Source organism: Pelecanus crispus, chromosome 4, assembly GCF_030463565.1.
Source record: "Pelecanus crispus isolate bPelCri1 chromosome 4, bPelCri1.pri, whole genome shotgun sequence".
Lineage (NCBI taxonomy): Eukaryota > Metazoa > Chordata > Aves > Pelecaniformes > Pelecanidae > Pelecanus > Pelecanus crispus.
In genome coordinates this window covers 59,645,293-59,660,495 of record NC_134646.1, presented here as the reverse complement: position 1 = coordinate 59,660,495, position 15,203 = coordinate 59,645,293, and the positions used below count along the sequence as shown (strand labels likewise).

At 38.9% G+C, this 15,203-nt stretch overlaps 1 protein-coding gene across 1 annotated transcript in view; it reads left to right on the top strand.

Annotated features, from left to right (window-relative positions):
- Positions 1–11,420: 11,420 nt before the first annotated feature.
- GRXCR1 (glutaredoxin and cysteine rich domain containing 1) overlaps positions 11,421–15,203 on the top strand; it is a 42,181-nt gene continuing 38,398 nt past the window's right edge. The window contains exons 1-2 of the mRNA XM_075709759.1: positions 11,421–11,816; positions 14,382–14,384. Coding sequence (XP_075565874.1) covers positions 11,421–11,816; positions 14,382–14,384 — 399 coding nt within the window. The remainder of the gene's footprint in view (positions 11,817–14,381; positions 14,385–15,203) is intronic.

Genomic DNA, 15,203 nt, shown 5'->3' with positions numbered 1-15,203 from the left:
TAGAATGGCAGAAGAGAGATTTTGAGTCCAATAAACGCAAGTCTTTGGAGACCACAATAAAATGGGATTCTAGTGACAGTGCATGTCTATGAAAATTCACCGCAGTATCAGGCATCCCAGGTGCCTATTTTATCAGGAATCGTTATGCTGCTCAGCGTTCCAGGAACAGTTCTGGACAATGAAATAGCTTTTGCATTCAAAGAGGTGACATTTAGTCACCAGCCATTTAGCTGCTGGATATAAAGGCCACTGCTTGTGAAAGGGGTTTGTTTGGAAGAGAGTGCATGTATGTGTTATTAACTAGAGACTAAGAGTAAACTTTTAAATTAAATATGCTGTAGCTCAGTCAATATCTTGGCTCAGCATCATTGATGGCAGGGCAATGGGGAGGTTTGAGTTCCTGCTGAACTTATTTAGAGTCAGGAGTGTCACGGAGCCTCCCCAAAGATTTGGTTTGAAATCTTGTGTTTGTAAATACATATCTCAAATGTAAGACTCTAATAAAATGAGAGTGTGCATTTGAATTTGCCTCTGATGAATACACACCACAGAGGAAATAGTCATTTATATAGGATTGTTCAGCTGACGGCTGCATCCTTTGGGAACTGATGTAATTCAGTCATCTCCTCAGCTTTGGGGAGCAAAAAAATAAGAAATAGTAAGTGAAAAGTTAAACTAATCAAACCAAAACAAATCAGTACAAAATAAAAAGCCCTTCCAAAAGGTATTCTGACCCAAACCCCATTTTATAGATTAAGGACTCTCATATTCATGGGAAGAATCTTGCAACTAAAAGGTGGCACTAGCATGCGGTCAGCCATAATGTTATGGGGCTGGGTGCACTGAAAAGCTCTGACAGGCAGGCTCAGGATGCAGCCCTCAGACATGCCTGCTGGAAACACAGCCTTGAATACTGTCACTGTGCCTCAGCTGTGACAAATAGTGGTAGAGCTAGAAAGAGAGAGATACAGAGAGAGAAAGAAATATTTCTTTTTGAAACAGCTTTAAGGTCAATCAGAAAAAAAATGTGATTTAGCATAAAAGCCTATTGGCAAGTCAGACATTATTTGTAAAGATTTGACCAGGAAGCCTATAGAGAAATTCACATGCAATTTAATATTTACTGGAGAAAAAAACATTACAATTTTCCTTTCAGTTTCTTTGCCACTTTCTTTACCTGTTGGGTCCTATTTTGCATCGCAAGTATGAGAAAACAGACTGATGCTGCCACAGGAGCTCCTGAGGATTTAAAACCCAGGGACTGTTCTGACGGAGACACACTGTCTTCCCCTTTCATTTGCAGTTTGGTTAATGAGCCTGTAAATTGAATTAGCTCAGTCTAAGTGCTCAAAATCCAAACTGAAATGAAAAGAAAACAAGATTAGAATAGTGTATGGAGGCTATACTTGTTTTGGTGCCTTTGGTTTCCTGAGGAATGCAATAACACTGAAAAAAAAAGAAAGTAATAACAGCAGCAAAAGAATATGCGGCTGAAGACATATGATTCATTATAATGTGCAAACCAACCTATTAAACAGTGTTCAAATATCAGAGTGCTGGGTATTCAGCTGGCAAGTCAGTGTTTCCTAGCCTAAAGAGATTAAGAGTAGCTAAGGAAGGTGGCATCTTATTTTTCTTTTTTTCCCCAGTGCTACAGGATGTGCATATCCTTTTGGACAATGTTTGGCATCTCATTTTTTTAAATAGCAAATGAGTGGCCCAAGGAAGTGGCTGCAAATTAGAGTCGTGAATGACTGGATTTATGATAACAACAGCGCACTGTAGTGTGGGGGAAAAGCTGGATAGCACTGTGTCATTTTGAGTCATTTTGAAGCAATCAGTGCTAAAAGAAGAAAGCATAATCTGTCCTCCCAAGCTTTTCCTTCTTCTGTAGATCAAAGAGTACCCCTTTTTCTGCTAGCAAACAGAAAAGGCAGGCCTCTCTCCCCTGTTGGTGGTGCCTCTCCAGCCCCCCCTGCACCTGCCTGGGGCTGCTGTGTGCCAGCCTTACCCAGAGACCGGCTCCGAGGGGACCTGTGAGCCCTGCGCTCACGGCCGCATCACCAGCCCAGGCTCCTCCATTGGGACTGACGAAGCTCTGAATTTCTGTCGGTGTAAGGCCAGCGATTTCATCCAGCATCAGCATGGTTTCATCAGATGGTCCAGACAAGCATTTGCTGACATGACGCGCAAATTCGTGAAGTGTTCCATATTTTTTTTGACCAGCCGGGTTAGCTCAGTTGGATAGAACACGGCGCTAATAACGCCAAGTTCACAGGTTCAATCCCTGCTCACTGCAGGGGGGTTGGGCTCGATGATCTCTCAAGGTCCCTTCCAACCCAAAGCATTCTATGATTCTATGGCATTATTTCCCAGCTCATAGTAAGGTTTTGTCTGAATCAGAGTGAGGTGATTCCCAATCCAGTGGCTGAGATCCACAGAGCCTAAATGACTTAATGATTCATCCCTCAGCCATTAAACAGACCAATACCCTAACCCCCTGCCCTCCACCTGGTCTTTCTCTGTTCACCTCTAGACTCGCTTATGGGTTACTGTCATGTGGAAAAGTCAAACTGATCTCATCTCTTCTGTGTCCGTGGATGGCTCTTCTGCCTCCAGGTCTCATAAAGATTTACCTTTGGGAAATCATGGCTATTAAACTCTCCTCAGGAGCACGCAAGACAAAGCTGGTATGTTTCTGTTATCCTGAAGGCTGTATGAAATACCCTTTCCTTTCCATCTAGGATTTAATACATTTGTATACATATAAATATTTCCTTCACCAAAACTGATACCCACCCTATCTTAAATTAAAAATAGCATAGCAATCCAGGCATTGGATGACTTTTCTTACCAGCTAGTGGCCATATAGGAAAACACAGTGTATGCAGATCATCTTCTTTATACAGGAGTCAGTCTGCTGTTACGTACATGAACAGTTGGAAAAAACCCAACTTCACAAGGTGTTGGAGCCTTTCTTTTCTCAGTAATGATCTGAAGACATGGAGAACAAACAACATATAAGGATTTATCAAGTTTTGAATAAAAGAAGCCTACAGAAAGAATACTAGCAGTGACATTAGCTAGTAATAATGGAACTAAATGAAAGTCCTTTATCTTATTTTCATCACTCTTATTCCCACGTGTGAAGTGAGAGCTAAGCTGCATTATTATATGTTATTATGTCTAGGCTATCTACTGTCTACAATCACAACAACAATGTGGTTTTCTAAGGAAAAAAAATGACAGGAAGAAAACTGAATATGATTTTCTCCTGTAAAAGCCAGAGGTGCAAAAAAAATTTCTAAATCCCTAGTAGTCATATTTTTGGCTCAAAAATATGTCAAAAATACAACGTAGTGGAAAGTTTGAGAGGGACATGCAAGATCTGTGCTTCAAGCCCAATACAGGGTTTTGGTAGACATTTGCATGCTCAGCAGCAGAATTCCCATACAGTCTGCAAGTAGTAACTTGTATTCTTTTCCCCACAGAAGAATAAATCTGACCAAAAAAGGGCCACTTACATGTTGCTGGCATTGATTCCCTCAGAGTTAAAGTCCCAAAATAAATACTAGCAATCAAAAAAAAAAAAAAAAAAAAAAAAAAAACAACAACCCAACCCAAAAAAACAATCCAGGTTGGATGTAAACCCACCTGAAAAACATTTTCATGATCTAAGAATAAAATTTTAAAAACATAAGCCTACTCACAGTATTTATAAATCCTTTTCATTTCTTTATAAGTCTCGGTGTAACTCCAGTAAAACTATGTAATTACATCTTTCTTGTCTCCGAGGAACATTTAGATGTGTTTAAATAAGGTCTCACACTAATGAAATGTTGACAGCTCAGCAGTAGGACTCAGCAGCTGTTTCATAGAACATAGCAATGTGAGAAGACCACTACACCCAACTACAAGCTTGAAAACTATCATGAGTCTGAGCATCATTTTTCTTTCCAAGCAAAGAATAAATATCTTTTTAAAGTTCCTGGATTTGAAAAGGTTCCTTTGTCATTGAAACAATGATAAATGCAGTATGGGTACAGGAGAGAATATTCTTCCAAGTGAATCAGAGCTTCCTGTAGCAGGTTCTTCCTCCAAATCTTAGCTGATTTGGTCTTATTTGGAATGTGACATTTTATGGAGAAGGACTCAGATTTTAGGCCAGATTTCAAATAAAGGTGTTATAAACCACACCAAAAAAGATGGAAGCACATTTTCACATTTAGAAAGCCTAACCAGAACTTACAAGAAATGTGTACAAATATTTTGCTCTACCATTAATGTCTTCTAATCTCTAGTGGTTTTTTTTGCAGCACAGCCTTACTTATAGTTTCCAGTATTAACAACAGTAAAACCAATCCAAGACAGGCTCAAGCAGAGCCACTGTGGAATCATCAGACAGAAACCAACTTTTTTGTCATGTGTTTTCATGGTTGCTCCACAGCCTTTACTTGACAGTGACCCTCAGATATGTTCTGTGCTAGACTCTGGCATCCGCACCTCCTTCCCTGGGACTTGCTTGTTGTTCTCATTTGGGAGGCAGCTTGGAGGAGAGGTGCACACTATGTTCTTAATCCTACACTAAGTAGCACATGTCTGGACTGCATATGTGGTCCCACAAACTGGTAGGTTCACAATTCACTGTGATGTTATTTGGGTAGACAGAACTTAATGTCTAGCTTAATATCTAGCCAGTACATTACACAAGGGAACAGTCTGGCTGAGCAATTACCTCTTATGACATGCTTTTTTGTTCTCTGTTGAATTGGAGATTTTTTTTTTCCTGATGCGTCATATCTATAAAATTTTTTTTTCATAACACAGTTCTTTCCTCTACAAATTGCTGCTATAATGGAAATATTTTTCTCTTGCTATTTTTACCTGTGTTCAACTAGAACACAGGAGAAAATATACCAAAGATCTTAATGAGCATCAGCGTATAAATTCAATCCTATTCTAGATTCTAAAACTTGTGGCCACCAAAAGTTTCGGTGGCCAACCACAGGCTAATGCTTCTGGTGAGACAGCTAACAGTTACACACATCCTATGGTGACCACTTACATGACTAGAAAAAACGGAGCTACAAACAATGAATTTTGGGTCTGGTTGTCTAAGAGGAAATAAATGATTATGCCTGTTTTCAGCCATATGACTTGGATCAAAGTTTCAAGCCACTATTCTTACTACTGTAGTCAGTAGGCTAGAAGTATTTGACAGGCTCTCCTGAAGAAGGAGAACTACTCTGTGCTTTGTATAAGTCAGATATTTAACACATTTAAGAGCTGACCTTTTACTTTGTTCAGAGTAAATAAAATAAGTTTTCAGCAGAAGCTGAACTACCTCATAAAGACAGAAGCTCTTCATGAACCACTGCTTTTGCGTTTAGCTCAGCAGCCTGGTTCCTATAGAAATCTACCATGGAATAAGCAGAAATGAAAAGACTATGCTGAAATGGCTGTGAATTTCAGGTTAAGGATAGTCATTGACTACCTTTCCAGATACAATGTAGAGCATTTCTCCCTAAAGAGCTTAGAAGTGGAGGCTTTATGCTACTCCCAGCAAAAAGGGTAGCAGAAAGATCCCATATGTCCTCTTACCTCCTTGTGCACTTGCATGCATGGCCTAGATACCTGTGTTCATTTCCTCATTCATTTAACTCCTTCATTATAGAAATTGAAGAGGGAAGAAGCAACATACCTGATTGTATAAACTGAAGAAGATTCACTAATGTAAACAAAAATTAGACACAGAAACCCTGCCATTCTGTCTAACAATTGTTTAACAGAAGTTAAATGAAATCTACAAATAAAATGAAATGGCAGTGTAAAGCACTTGTCATATGAATAATTAGACATTATAATATCAACAGCATGCTCGGTCTGTTCTCATCTGTAGTATTTCTGTTTAGCAGCTGCTATGCCTGACAAACAACTGCCAGGTGCGAGAGTTCCCTGATGGGTACTGGAACATGGTCTATGTGTCCTCCTGAACTTTACTACAGTTAAAATGCTATTCTGGACCTGCAGGAAAGTAGATAGATGTTTTGCCAGCTTAGCAAATGGGAATATTCCTTCTCTGAGCAAGTGAGAAATGCACTAAATCTGTCTCAGCTAGAAACATGTTTAGCATTCACTGTTCAAATCATCTACTTTTGTAATCTCTAGAGCATAGAGCACGCTATTCACAAACTTCACTTACTTGTAATAGAATAAACAAACTCAACTTTCCACATGTGCTTTTACAAACCAAAATACCTGCTTCCCAACAACAGATGGGAAATATAGGACTCTTGAATATCTGGGTCCCGATAATTGCTCTGCTAATTGTGCATTAACAATTAGTGATTACAGAAGCATGCTTCTGATTGCTACCAGTGTAATAAAGTTAGAGGTGGTTGCAAACAGACTTTGTAGAGTGAAGAAAAGTTAGTATCATAAGGCATGTCACTGTGAATTCATGCCATCTGTGTGATGTCACTGATGACACCAGTGTGAATGGTATAAAATCAGCCTACAGATTTGCTATATATACTTGGTAACGTGCAAATACATAAGGCAAAATGGCCCCACTTACACTATGCATCAAAGCAGAGCGTATAATGCTTTGTCATAGGGTAAACTGCTCTATTAAAATTATCACATGTGCAGAAATGAACAAGGCATTTGTTGATTTCAACCTGATATATTTCTTTTTTTGACATCTGTTTTCTTCCAAAAGTCTCCTTTACATGATTCAGGCTTCATTTTGCTGCTATTTTAATACTACCAATTCTAACAGTTCTTTATACCTTTTATTCACTGATCAATGGGAATGTCATGAGGTACCTTTTTACAGTAGTTTCAGATAGCACACTCTACATGTCTTCAGCAAAATGCAAAAAATCTTTGCTGCTTAATATAGATGGCTAGATACTCTTTCAAGCATTTTGCTACAGTTTAATGTTATTGATTTGTGGTCCTTTCTGGAGGTGAAGCTGGTAGTGCTCCAAACTTACAGAAATGGAGTGCCTAGGACAGATTCTTTACTTGTATAAGCTGCTGAAATTGAAATATATATATATAGGTATATATATATGATGAACTCTGACAGCTAGATCTCACCTACATATTAAAGAAATTGTGTCAGGGTTATAAATGAGACTAGAGTTTCCTTCTATTCTCTTCTGCTCTTTCTTTTTTCCTTCCTGATACAGCTATAAAGGTCTCACAGGGCATAATGTGGTTGTGCTTTAGCTTAGTTCAAAGCTTTCAACGTAAAAGTATTAAAGGGTTTGGCACACCTGGCCTAATTTCAGTCCTTTCAAAGATAAATATTCAGACTAAGCTTATTAGTTAGACTTTCTCTACATTCTCTGTCATGGAAGAAAGATGTGATGAATTGCCCTCTACAGGCACCTTCTTGCATGGAGTGTGGAAGATTCTCAGATGTCTGTCTCAGAGCAGATGTTTGTCTTTCGGGCTGCACTGTACAGCATCTGGCCCCTGGGCTTCATCCAGTACTGTTATCTTGACTCTGTGTCAAGAAGAAGCATCAGAAGTCAACAACTAGCAGAAGCATCATCTTCCTTGTTTCTTTCAACTTAGTGATAAATTTGAACATGATAAAATGTGAGGATTTTACTGGAAACCATATTATTTAGCACAACATCAAGGTTATGGGTTGGTCCAGTTCCTTGTGAGATGAGACAGAGTCAAAGAGGCAATGGATGTAATATCTTCTTTCCAGGTGTTTTTTTACAGAGTGCTTCTCTATTCAGGCGAGATCTCTGCAGTGACAACTTTTTTCTCTGTGTGCTTCAAGTTTATGCTTGCTGGACCCTCTGGCCTCGAATTAATCAATGGCAGAACATTAGGACCAAACTAAGCAGAAACAAAAACTAACAATAGCCAAATGATTCAGGGAGTCATAATTATGGGTAAAAAATATCTCATTACTGCAAAACTCCACCACATTAGCTTTTAGTGGATACTGCTCATTAAATGAAATAACCCTTTGAATGAAAAGAAATTTGTCTAGAGAAGTTAGAAAATGATGAACACAAATGTAACAGCTGGCAGGGTGCAGCATTGAACTGGATAAGTTGAGTTAGTATCAGCATTTACTACAGATTTTATTCTGCAGGAGGGACAGAGATGCTTAGTCAAGTTCCATCCTTTCTGCCTTTGTTGAGAACATGCACCCAGCAGATGGTACAAATATGTGCATTTCAGGTCTTTGAACTCCCAAATGTCTTATGTCGTGAATACAACCAGTTTAGAGTCTGTAATCTGTTTTCTGCTGGCTGCGTGCACTTACCCCAAAAGTCACGTTTGCTCAGAGAAGGTCCGCACCTGGAACATCAAGATGAAATCTTATGCATGTAAACGCTGCTGTCAAGGGGCACTCTCCACTGTGCTTAACTATTTTTCTGCAGAGACAACTGTGCATACACTTTGTCATTTCTTATAACCACACAAAAAAATATTTCCCAGTGAATAATGGAATTGCCATGAAACTAAACAATGAGCTAATTTCCCACTAACAGAGAACAAGATGCTAGCAGTATTTGGAGTGTTTTTAAAATGTGGTACTGATTAATTCTGCATTTATTCAATGCTACATTAACTTTTTCAATAACTCAGCATCAAATCCTTTGCACTACAGACAATACAAGCTTTCCCATTGCCTGCAATAGGACCGTTGTGGTTTAGGCCCTGTTCGCAACCAAGCACCACACAGCCTCTCGCTCACCCTCCCCCCTGGTGGGATGGGGAGAGAATCAGCAGGGCAAAAGTAAGAAAACTCATGGGTTGAGATAAGAACACTTTAATGATTGAAATAAAATAATAATAATAGTAAGAAAAATTGTAATGAAAAAGAGAGCAACAAGAGAGAGAAACAAAACCCAGGGAAAAAAAAAAAAGACAAATGATGCAACCGCTCACCACCAGCCGACCGATACCCAGACAGTTCCCGAGCAGCGATCGCTGCTCCCCGGCCAACTCCCCCCACTTTATATACTGAGCATGACGTCATATGGTATGGAATAGCCCTTTGGCCAGTTTAGATCAGCTATCTTGGCTGTGCCCCCTCCCAGTTTCTTGTGTAGCTGGCAGAGCATGGGAAGCTGCAAAGTCCTTGACTAGCATAAGCAGTACTTAGCAACAACTAAAACATCAGTGTGTTATCAACATTCTTCTCCTACTAAATCCAAAACACAGCACTATGCCAGCTACTAGGAAGAAAATTAACTCTATTCCAGCCAAAACCAGGACAAGGACTAAAATAGTTTCTATGTTAAAGAATATATAGCATCAATTGGAGGAGATAAAAATATTATAAGTGTTGTGCAAAATATTTCTGTTATAGAAGCTCAGATTTCTTAATCTGTGGCAATTCATTGCAAAGCTCTTGCGTTTCATTATTAATTAAAAAAAAGAATATAAACAAAGTTCATTACTGCGGGTTTCTAAGAGGCGATGACTCAGACAATAATGGAAACACTATGATATAGTTAACTTTGGGGTAGGCAGCAGGCTAAGTGATTTCTCCAGGTGTCTTGTAGCCCTGTTTAGATAATTCCATAAAAGATATTTTGAAATACTCATTCAGCTACAGAATGCTCTTAGTTCTAAGTCAGTGTTTAGTAATAATGAACTGTATTTGTTGTCAAAACTCCTGTGGGCAAGTAGCTGTATTACAATCAGTGTGATTCAACCCCTCCCTCCAAAATGAATTTCACAAAGTGTCCTATAGCTGTATTCAATATTAGCACAGACCTTGATACAAGCTGTTTTTCTTCTCTGAAAGATAAGTAGCAACGCATTTTTACTCTTGTAACTTAGTATTTTTACCTAATTTTTTTCTGTGTAAATAATAGTAGTTGATAATACAGTGAATCATCTCATTTTAGAAAGTGTGGCAACCACTAATGCTATGAATGCCACTAATAATTTGTGTTTCCATTTTGTAGATGGAAAATAAGTAATTTCAGAGTTTAGTCATAAGAATTGTGATTTTACTTGGGCTTAAGAGCAGTATTTTTATGCTTCTTGTTCAGAAGAAAGTCACAATAACCACCACCTAATTGCTGAACGATTTGAGCCTGCATTTCCGAAATATTGGCCAGAAAGCCTCCTCAGATGCTTGAAGCTCTGCAGCTGCTCGTGACCACAGGCATTACCATTCTGGGTTGGCTGAGCATCTAGGGACTCATTTCATGTGCACACCTGTTGAGGGGGGTCACAGGCTTCAGGAAGCAATTCAGTATTCATGAGTCTAGAGAGAAAATGAAGCTGTAGAGAGCATGTAGGGAATGTTTACCGGGAAAGCAAGAAGGGGATGGAGTTCTCAATGCTGCTCTAAGGAATGCTTTGCATTTTACTTTAAATGGAGAAAATACAGAAATAGCGCCATTCATGCAAACTCAGAACCAGCTTGGGGGTCTAAGGTGCTACTACATGATATTGAGTAGACATAGCCAGAAACCTCGTGTGGGTTTGTTATTTTTCCATCTAGAGCCAGGTGCCTGACACCACCAGCCTCTACTTGTGATTTATTGGGCATGGGGAATTTGCTTCCCCTGTGGTTGAATCCACCTTACCCTACTTTTCTTTCTTTGATCCTTGTTGCCCCAGTTAATTAGCTTTCTCCTGTTCCTTTGTTCAGATTCCCTTGGCCCAGTCCCTTGAATAATTGACAAAACAGAACAGAGGCTGTGGTTACTGTGTGGTACTAGCTGTGGCTCAATTTTATTTAATAACACTGCTACTCTGTGCAACTAATTGTGACTAATTGCTTCTCCTCTGCTCTGCCAGTCCATGAAAATGCCAACGTCACAAAACACCAAGTAACCTCTGTAAGCTTATATAAAAAGCAAACTTTGGTGAATGATGTATGGCTGGTAGTGGAAGGAAGGGTTTTGATGAAAGAAATGTACCCATCATTGACTCCAGTGCTGAAGTTCATGATTTTCACCACAGATGTAATATACATAAACAGTTTTGGCTCTGCAGATCTTGTAAAAAACTATTCCTTTTTCCCTTTCTCAGCAAACAAAAACTGCGTTGATATAAACTTGTGTAATTTCTGTTATTGTGTTTATCATGTGTGGGTCTGAATTTTTATTTTAATCAATGAATATAATTTCTCCCTTTCTTGCATTCTTCTGTAGTGCTAAAAAGTACACAATGGCTTTTTAATATTGAATGGATGAGATCATTTTACGGGTTTTAGTTTAAAGGTAACCATAGCACAAACACATCCATTATTAACTGCAGAACGTCAGTGTAGCTTCTTGGGAACCCTCTTTAGTTTAATATGAGAACCCCTGTCAACAGAAAACAGCGCTGATATTGTTGTTAAGTGTGACAAACTGGCAAATGCAATGGGCACCACGCTGGAACAATGCAAACTGCTTATATCAATGGAAGAGGTGATGTTTAAAAGTGAGATGAAGGTGGACAGTGAGAGGCTGTTGAGGAAGGTTCGATTCCGCGTTGCGTCCTCACACAGCGGGAGGGTGCTGAAGGAGGTGTATGCCGATGGGGAAGCTGCTGACTCTCTGGACTCCGAGTACGCCAGTAGCTCAGAGACTGACCAAACCAGCCGTCTGAGTGAAGTGGACGGGCAGCAGAATGGACATGTAGGGTCTGAGTGCGACGAAAACAAGAATGAGCAGGATGACTTGCTCTTTTTAGTCAGAGCCACTAAAGAGAGAGGGTTTGGTACAAAGCGAGTCAACATCCTCAGCAAAAATGGCACAGTCAGGGGAGTCAAGCATAAAGTCAGCGCTGGTCAAGCCCTCTTTGACAATTTGGCAAAAGTATTTCAGGTAGGTGATGAGTCCTGCTGGTTGTAAGCCCTGTGTCTGCTCCTTTTAACTCCCCACATTATTCTTTCCCTTTGTCCAAATCTCTCTCATTTATGGTTTCTTGAACTCTGAATTCCATTCTGCCTCATTCCCATTGCTGTCCACTTGCTGTTCTGGCTTACACTTTCTGGTATCCATTGGCTCCGCACTCAAAATTGACTGTGAAATTTTTCTTTCAACATTGACCTAAAGTTTGCTGAACTAGAAATGTGTACGTTCTTCTTCCCATGTATGGACCAGGAAAGAAACATAACAGAGGAATTAACTGGGGCTTTATTGGAGATCTGTACACATCCACTGTACAGGGATGTGTCACGTTTCCACTCCTATTATATTAGTTCTAGTGAGTTTAAGATGTTATCTACTATCCCCTACATGTAAATATGTATACTTGCAAATTCCATTGTGTTTAATCTGCAAGGTAGATCAAATTAGATGCAGGATGGCAGCAATGACAGTTTTCCTATATGAAAATTTCAGAGGAATGAAATCTTAGTCACAGGTCTCTTTTATTAATGTCTGTTTTCCATTTATTTTGTAGAAGGAGCAGAATATCTATATTTGAAACAGTATATGCCACACTGGTGTCTTAGGCAGAGAAATTCAGGCCTCAGAAAAATCAAGATAAAAGTTCTAAAAAATTTAGCTCATATATATAATTTATCTATATATGCTATTCAAGTCTTATAATCATTACTATTCAAACAAAGAGCAACAGCTATGCAACTGAACTCTTTCTAAAGGTTGTTATAAATCAGAATTAGGATGGTCACTTAAATTAATCTGTAATTGGTTTCAATACATTGTTTTAAAGGTATTTATGCACTTTTAAAGTGTGGGGAATTTGATATTAGTAATGTCTGTTGTTGTGCATTGAAATGAAATCTTCTAAAAGTGCTTTCTTACTTTGAAGAAAAGTCATTTCATAATATGTTTAGAAATGGCTATAGATTAACATTGTCTTGCTTCTGAATATGGATTTCTCCTCTATGTTGTACCTAAATTATAACAGTCTTTCTGTCAATACCGATGTTCCTGTGGAAGATGGATATTTCAAAGATGAATTAGCTGTTAATTTTTGTTCTTTACATCACATAGCACTCAAGTAGCTTGCTTTCTTTCAAGCTACTCGCTGAAGAGTTTGTCCTTGAGTTCCCTACTCTGATAAAATTTGTAACAAACTCACTTTTTCTAAGTAAGTATGACTTAGGAAATGTTAACTGGGGCATGTCTGGATTCTTCTCCAACCTTGATTCCAAATACCGTTCCATGTTTCGCTACATGGAATACACCATTTCACCTCGCTAGCCTCATTCCCTCCTAAAAGTTTCCTTCCACTGCATCAGTGGCACCAAGCTAAGCTATCTCCAGTTTTAGGCTGGAAGTTCTTCAGGAAAGGTTCATGGACTGAAATCAATGTACTTAATTGCAATGAAGTTTCTTTTATTCCTAGCAGAATTACAGCTAGGACCATCACTATTTCCATGCTGGAAGAAAGGAAGACTTGAGGAGAGGTATACCCATCTGATAACTTCAGAAAATGATATGTAGCCAAGTCTACCACAGAAGTCCATAATTAAAACCTCTAAAAATAATGAATGGTTTAAAAGGTGATAAGGAACTTGTATTGACAATATTTTACAGCAGAAGAAAGTGGAAAAATTAAATTATCAGGTGAAAACAAGCTAAACAGTTTTTCATACAGCACATAATTAAATTTAAGAACTCTCTGCTACAGGCATTGTAAAGGCCAAAAGAATAGGCAGGTTTTGAAAGCGGATGAGGAGAATACACGGGGAACTGAGCAGCTTCTGTTTAGGCAGGTGTAGATGACTGATTTCCAGAAATACCCGTATATTCTTACCTTAAGCATCTACTGGATCAAAGACATATATTCAATAATACAGAGAACATCATGATTTGAGGTTTCTACACAAACAAGTTCCCATTTCCTCAGAGATAAAGTTTGAAGTCTAGTGAAGAAGAATAATCATTTGCATATCTTTTATGTCATACTGTGAGCCACTTTTCTATGCCACATGGTGAACACAGAAGAGAGCAAAGCACAAAAGTTGGCTTTGAGACTGATTTGGAACTGCTTGATCCCAATGTGAAATATGATCAAAATCTGTCCAATTACAAACAAAGTAATGACCTTTAGGATGAGATTAGAGGATGATTTCTAGTTTTCTGTAACTATGTTCCAGACAATTAATTACACAGTAATACCACTTAGACAACAACAAGTGTTCTTTGTTCAAAGATACGGTAAGATAGAAATATGTCTCTATTAGAAGATATAACTCAAAATCTCTTGATCTGGGTATTTGTGTAAGCTCCCCCCTTGATTATGTGTGGTCATCTGCAGTTACATGTTTCGCTTCTTTTAGGTAAGCAACAACGGATGTATAACAACAGTTAAGATTTATATGAAGTCCCTTATCCCTGAGGGGAGCCCATCTCTGCCCCTCTGACGATTCAGCAGTAGATGACCTTGTTATACATTTGTCAGAGTCTGTGTCAAAGCAGGTATTTTTAATCACAGAGTATGCGCATGAACTCTTGACAGTCCTAAATCCTGAGCGCTGATAAATTCTTGAATGCAAATACTTCTTATTTAGTATTTAATGTATCACTTATTAACTAAGACATGTACGCAAGAAGCCAAATGAGTATGTGTGTGTGTCCTGTGACCTGAAACTAGGGTTTTTTTTAGATTTTCTGCAGTGTCAGCATTCTGATTCTTCAGACTATATCTGCAAACTCCTCTACTATGCTATTACCAAAATCCCCAGATGCTCCCTGTGATAGAGATCCTTTAAAACAAATCACTTTACTCAGATATTCTAGGAATGAGCAGGGATGTATTAACTGGGCTTTGTTAAGTCATGCAGTCAGGACCTTTGATGTTTTCTGTTCAAATACCTGTGCTAAAAGCACTCCTGTGTATTTTAATGTTCCATGGAATATTTGGGGTTTTGAATATTTTTTCCACATGTTCTAACTAGAGCCTTCCTACAGCATTGGTTCAGACAGTTCCTTCCTACAACAGACTCATCTGAAAAAAATCACACCTTCTGGAGTTTTTGGGATTTTGAAAAGAGGGATGTAATATAGGAAGCATTTCTAGATGAAAAGGTGGTTTTGGTTCCTGTTGTTGTATGACACAAGCCTGGCCTGAGAATGTACATCTACTGCCAAGCAGACGTGCATCCCCTGCTACATCTTCCCACATCCATGCTTCGAGCACTTCCATCACCAGCGCAACCAGCGACTTCCCATTTCCACCGTTCCATGAGAAGAGAAACTAGGTCTCCCGCATTAGTCTGTCCAATGACTGTCCGTGTC